This window comes from Antennarius striatus, chromosome 2, assembly GCF_040054535.1.
Source record: "Antennarius striatus isolate MH-2024 chromosome 2, ASM4005453v1, whole genome shotgun sequence".
NCBI lineage: Eukaryota > Metazoa > Chordata > Actinopteri > Lophiiformes > Antennariidae > Antennarius > Antennarius striatus.
In genome coordinates this window covers 16,176,841-16,182,840 of record NC_090777.1, presented here as the reverse complement: position 1 = coordinate 16,182,840, position 6,000 = coordinate 16,176,841, and the positions used below count along the sequence as shown (strand labels likewise).

Genomic DNA, 6,000 nt, shown 5'->3' with positions numbered 1-6,000 from the left:
GCCGGCACAAGAAAACAAACCGCTGCGTCTGATGAAGCCGTAACGGCTCCGTGAGTGTGGGACAGACGAACACGAAGACGAAGGCCGCTTCGGCGTTACGGTCCGGCCATCTGGGTAGACGCTGGCTTCATGAGTTCAGTCCTGGTGAATAAAGCATCGGGGGTTCCCCACACAACAGCGTTAGGTCCGTCACAATTAAACAATATAAACCGCTATGTTTGACGAAGCCAAAATGGCTCCGCAAGTGAGACATGGACAAATGTGAAGACAGGAGCTAACTCAGCTAGTGGCTTGAACTTCCGGGTAGACGCCGGAAGACAGCGTGAGGTTTTCAAGTGAGCTTATTCAAATATATAGGTGGGAGAAATATACAGTATATATATATATATATATATATATATATATATATATATATATATATATATATATATATATATATATATATATATATATACATACACACACACACTGTATATCTCACCCCACCTAAACTAATGAGACAACACAGACTAAAGGCAGACAAGACTTTACTGTGCCAGAAAGGGAAGCTAGTTGACTTGATTTTTCCCAGATGGACCAGGACACAGACTTTCTGTTGGTCCTCAACAAAAGATCAATTAACATTCCCAGCGGAGCACTGAGGAACGGTGCGGCTTTTGTGGCTCATTCACCCTGATGTTAGGCACTGGTGGGAAATTGGACCGGCACGACTACTCACACTGCACCCACATGACCAGCTTCACATCTGGGGCCAACCAATGATGGAGGCCCCTTGAGGGCCACCGCTCGGCCACTTGAAGCACCATTAACATGATGCTAATGTGACACTTTTCATTCACAACTTGTTTTACCCCTCGCTGGAATAAGAGAGCTTGGAGATTGCATGCAGTACACACACCTAACAAACATCTACTCATCTGCGATCTGTTTCAACACAGACCATTGCTTACATAAAGAAACAATATGTGGTAGTGACAGAAATAATACTAAATATTTCTTTCTAAATTAAACTGTAAACTATTTTGATTATTTGGATATTAAATTATTTTTGATTGATTCATAATGTTACAGGTGCCTGTCGATAATCTTTATCCAGCTCTGACAACTTGGGAGTACTCCTTATCTTTTTAACCTCATTACAGGACAGAGGAACAAACAAAGTGAGGATCTATATGACTTGATGCTTTATTTAATTCAGGAAATCTTGTGAATTTAACTTTGTCAGTTCCCTTGGTTACATTTCTAATGTAGAATAATATAGTGAGCTGGTTTTGTCTCAGATTTTTTTTTTAATTCCATTTTTTTCCCCATCTAAAATGTATACTATAACTCATGAAATTAATTTTTTTTTTTTTTTTTTGGAGAGGGGGGGGGTCCTGATTGTTTCCTGCTTATTAGAAATGAAATGTTTTCTTTCTTGGGGGTTCTCTATTAAAATACGCGTCAACTGCCCACATTTTACTCTATTTTTATCTCTGTGCAAAGCCGCAGGTCTTCCGGTGAGCGAATGAAATGTAAAAATCTGCATGTGTAGCGTTCGGCGCACGCGACACTCCTCACCGCACGCGCTCCTAATGCCTTCTCGAGCGCGTGCGCCTGTGGTTTCCATGACACCAAAGACGCGCCAAAGACGACCTGTGATAAGCGTGTCGGTCCGCGGGTCTCTGACGTCCTTCTTCACGCGTCAGTGAGGTTTGAGAGGAAGAGGAGAGAAGAAGGCGCGCAAACGCAACAGGTGCAAAATTATATCAAATATTCAGACGTCTCTTGTTCCTGCCTTTCACTTCAGGCGCATTCTTATATTTTTGAATCTCTTTCCTGACCGTTCTAAATTTGTGATTTAAAAAAAACAAAAAAACATGACAATATATTTTCACATATCCCAGCCCTTCTATCTGCTACCATAAGTGTTTGTGGGAAAACAAGCTTTTTCTGAAGAAAAATTGGCAGTTTGGGGTTTTTGTCGCTTTATTGTTGTAGTGCTCCGAGTTATACCCCTCCCTTTTTTTTTTCTTTTTTTTTTAAAGATGCACAATTTTGTGTGAATCACTCTCCTTTATTTTTATCTCTCCGAAATTCTACTGTGACCTTCTGGGCATTATAAATACTCCGATAATGTGTTAATTACCTGTTGCTTATCTTGGGAAACACGCCTCACACAGATAAATGCTCTGTGGGTTATTGACATGTCTCCATTGTTGTGCTGGGAGTCCCACTGGTCAGAGTGTGGGAACCCCAGCCCTGCCTGAGCCACATGGCTTTGTTATGCTAATGTGTCAGTATAAAGTGAGGAGCAGCACCTCAAGAGACATCAGATCCACACTGCCCTCCAGAAGAAGCTACTCATTTTATCTTAGACATGGCACCTTGCTCCAACTACTCTGTTCAGCACATCCGAGTCTCAGAGAGAGACAGTATCAGAGTAAGTAAAAGAGCTATCAGTTTCTGCATCAAATATTTTTCACTTCATTGTTTAATTTGAGGCATTAGCTCATTTACCTGCCTTCTCCTTTACAGCTGAGGAAACCTGTCGTGGAGAAAATGCGCAGAGATCGCATCAACAGCTGCATCGAACAGCTCAAGATCATTCTGGAGAAGGAGTTCCACAAGCAGGAGCCCAACTCCAAGCTGGAGAAAGCTGATATCCTGGAGATGACCGTGAGCTTCCTGAGACAGCAGCTGCAGCCAGGCCTCGGCCACAATGATTTCAACCAAGACTACCCTCCCTGCTGGAGGGACTCTGTGCACTTCCTGTCTGCAGCATCCAAAGCTGAGGTGTCTGTGGCTCCGCTGCAGGGCATCCAGCTGCAGGAGCAGCAGCTCCATCAGGCCCAGAGAGCCAGCAACTCCTCCCCAGCCTGCTCCACCCTCAAGGCCACCGCCCTGCAGGACAGCAGCAGCGGAGGCACTGTGTGGAGGCCCTGGTAGAGACACACAGACACAGAGACCTGAGGGGAGCTGCTCTCACCTCACCATGTAGGAAACATCTTTCCAGCCTGCTCTTTCATTGTGGGTTTCCTTATTGTCTCATCACATTGATGGACAAGTTGTAAAAGCAAAGCGTCTGACTTATTTGAAGATTGTCCTGTTTTGATTTTGATTCAGATCTGTTTACTTTTCCATCGTGTTTGAAACTGGTTGATTTTGAGTGATGATATTTTTGTCAAATCTTGTGAAATGTTTACTCCAGTGGAGTTAATCTTTGGATCGCTTGATGTTACAGTATATCAGCTATACTGTGTTGTACTGACAGCTGCCGTTGAGAATATTTCTCTTGTGTTTTATCTATGCCAAATTTTACGTAGAATGATGATGATGATGATGATGATGATGATGATGATGATGATGATGATGTGTGAATGTATGATGTCGCTGTTTTGCCATCACGATTGGGCTATTAAAGGTCATTTCTAACTTTTGTATATGACAATTAACAATAAAGAGATACAATCATTGAAAAGTTGTGTTATTCATTTTTGTATTCCAAAAAAATTTTCATTTAACCAAAAGAATTTTAAAAATGTCTCTTTCTAGTGACTACTTCCGCTTTTAGATAAATGAAAGGTTCATGTCAGTGTCTTAAATCTCTGTTTAAACCTTTATGAAGTGGCAATGATTTGACTATACATGTTTTTGAGCACAACTTATTAATATTTCCACAACATAACAAAATACAAGTCATGGCAACTCATGCACCCAAGGGAAAAATTATCAAAATTAGCAGGCCAGAATAGGATGTAGTGACAGGCTGGTACGTCCCCTGAAGGTGTGCCATGATTTTTTTTACTGGATCAGTATCTGGGCCTCAAAAGAACAACATGAGCTTCCTGTCAGCAAAGGTCCTTAAATTAAATTGTGTCTTGTCTTTGCTGTTCGTGATATGAGCTTCACTGAGAATGAGACTGGGAGAAATACTAAAAGTTAAGTGTTGTACTGGCACTTCAATTACTTACACAGAACACACACTCCATTAGAAATGACAGCCTTTAATTGACTTATAAACTCATTCATGAAAACAGTACAAATAGTACAAATTATACACATTTAGATAGTATGAGTTGTTTGGTCTTGGGTGATCAGGCCTCACAGTCACTTGGAATTCACCTTGTCTATAGACACACCATAACTAGAGGCACAACACTTACATTCAACATTAAAAAAATATTTAGAGAGAGTAAAATATTTGCAATCCTGTTCCCAATGCATGGTATTTTACTTGGGTCATGCACAGCATGTACAACAACATACATAATAAGCTGATTCCTTTGCATAAGCAAAATACACACTCCTTTACTAAAGGCAAGTACTGTAATTAAAAGAGGACACATTTGGTTAACCACTTTATAATTTCCAGCACAGATGTTTAACATCAGAATACTTTAACATCACACAATAAATATATTTTAGTCACACAGATGAACAAACCGCCAATGCTAACCTCACTGGGTGGCAGAAACATATTTGAATGATGCTCAGGGTAAAATTAATTAAACCCTTTCACTTATCTCAGCATCAATATGATGAAACAATAAACAGAGCATGAAAGAGCAGACTGGAAGGATGTTTCCCACATGGTGAGGAGAGAGCAGCTCCTCTCAGGTCTCAGTGTCTGTGTTTCTCTACCAGGGCCTCCACACAGTGCCTCCGCTGCTGCTGTCCTGCAGGGCGGTGGCCTTGAGGGTGGAGCAGACTGGGGAGTTGCTGGCTCTCTGGGCCTGATGGAGCTGCTGCTGCTGCAGCTGGATGCCCTGCAGAGGAGCCTCAAACACGTCAGCTTTGGATGCTGCAGACAGGAAGTGCACAGAGTCCCTCCAGCGGGGAGGGTAGTCTTGGTTGAAATCATTGTGGCCGAGGCCTGGCTGCAGCTGCTGTCTCAGGAAGCTCACGGTCATCTCCAGGATATCAGCTTTCTCCAGCTTGGAGTTGGGCTCCTGCTTGTGGAACTCCTTCTCCAGAATGATCCTGAGCTGTTCGATGCAGCTGTTGATGCGATCTCTGCGCATTTTCTCCACGACAGGTTTCCTCAGCTGTAAAGGAGAAGGCAGGTAAATGAGCCTGAAATCATGCCTGAAACATAGCAGTGACTGTGAAGACTAATGATCTCCTTCAGTACTCACTCTGATACCTCCCTTTGAGCTCCGCTGTAGAACAGAGGAGTTGGTGCAGCGGGGAGCCATGTAAATCCAGTTTCCTCTGGATAACACTGATCTCTTTGGAGGAGCAGCTCTTCTTTTTATAGAGAGTGATTAGCATAACAGAGCAGTCTGTCACAATGGAATGCACATCAATAACTCAGAGGTGAAGCAATCACAGGCTGACTAGTGGAGATAAAACGATTCCCATGATGTGTATCAGACAGAATGATATGTTGTCAGTCTTCAATCAGGGGCTGCTGCTTATCTCACAATCCAGTTACACCAGGGAACTGATCCTGGATCCCCTCCAGGGATTGATTAGTCAGGATTTAATGAATTGGGAGCATTCAAGGGAAAGGTATTGACAGTTATCATGTAATGATGTAAGTGTGTAGTTTCTAGTGAAGAAATGAGACAGATTCATTTAAAAATGTTTCAGGATCTTACACATCTTCTAATATTAGAATAAAATTTGACAGAAACGTAATTTTGAGAACTTTTTTTGACAAGTATAATGTTACCTATTAGTATAATACAAAAACAAACTTGGAGAAAGAAATCTCTGATGGCTTGTACACTGATTTGTTGAATACGGAGGAATAAATAATAATAAAATGAGACTGCTAGAGACTGCTGACTTCCTCTAGGTAGCAGTAGGTAACTGGGCCAACATGATTCTGTATTAATTTTAATTTATAGTTTGCGTTGTGGAAGATAAAATTGAAATTAAATTTCCAAATTGCAGGCCCAGCAAGCAAAATTTAATAAGAGTATAAAATCATGATTTAGGGTTCTGACATCCAGATGAAAATTGCATTAAAGAATATGGATTAATGGTGAATATTACATTTTGGAAATACAGAGG

At 41.5% G+C, this 6,000-nt stretch overlaps 2 protein-coding genes across 2 annotated transcripts; one reads left to right on the top strand and one right to left on the bottom strand.

The window, feature by feature from the left end:
- The first annotated feature begins 2,021 nt into the window (after positions 1-2,021).
- Positions 2,022-3,396, top strand: her12 (hairy-related 12). Its single transcript, XM_068342772.1, has 2 exons — positions 2,022-2,422; positions 2,518-3,396. The coding sequence occupies exons 1-2, from the start codon at positions 2,360-2,362 to the stop codon at positions 2,926-2,928; spliced, it is 474 nt and encodes a 157-aa protein (XP_068198873.1). The 5' UTR covers positions 2,022-2,359; the 3' UTR covers positions 2,929-3,396.
- A 1,223-nt stretch (positions 3,397-4,619) lies between these two features.
- LOC137601691 (transcription factor HES-5-like) lies at positions 4,620-5,177 on the bottom strand. Its single transcript, XM_068324040.1, has 2 exons — positions 5,118-5,177; positions 4,620-5,027 (listed from the first exon to the last, which is right to left on the bottom strand). The coding sequence occupies exons 1-2, from the start codon at positions 5,175-5,177 to the stop codon at positions 4,620-4,622; spliced, it is 468 nt and encodes a 155-aa protein (XP_068180141.1).
- Between the last annotated feature and the right edge of the window lie 823 nt (positions 5,178-6,000).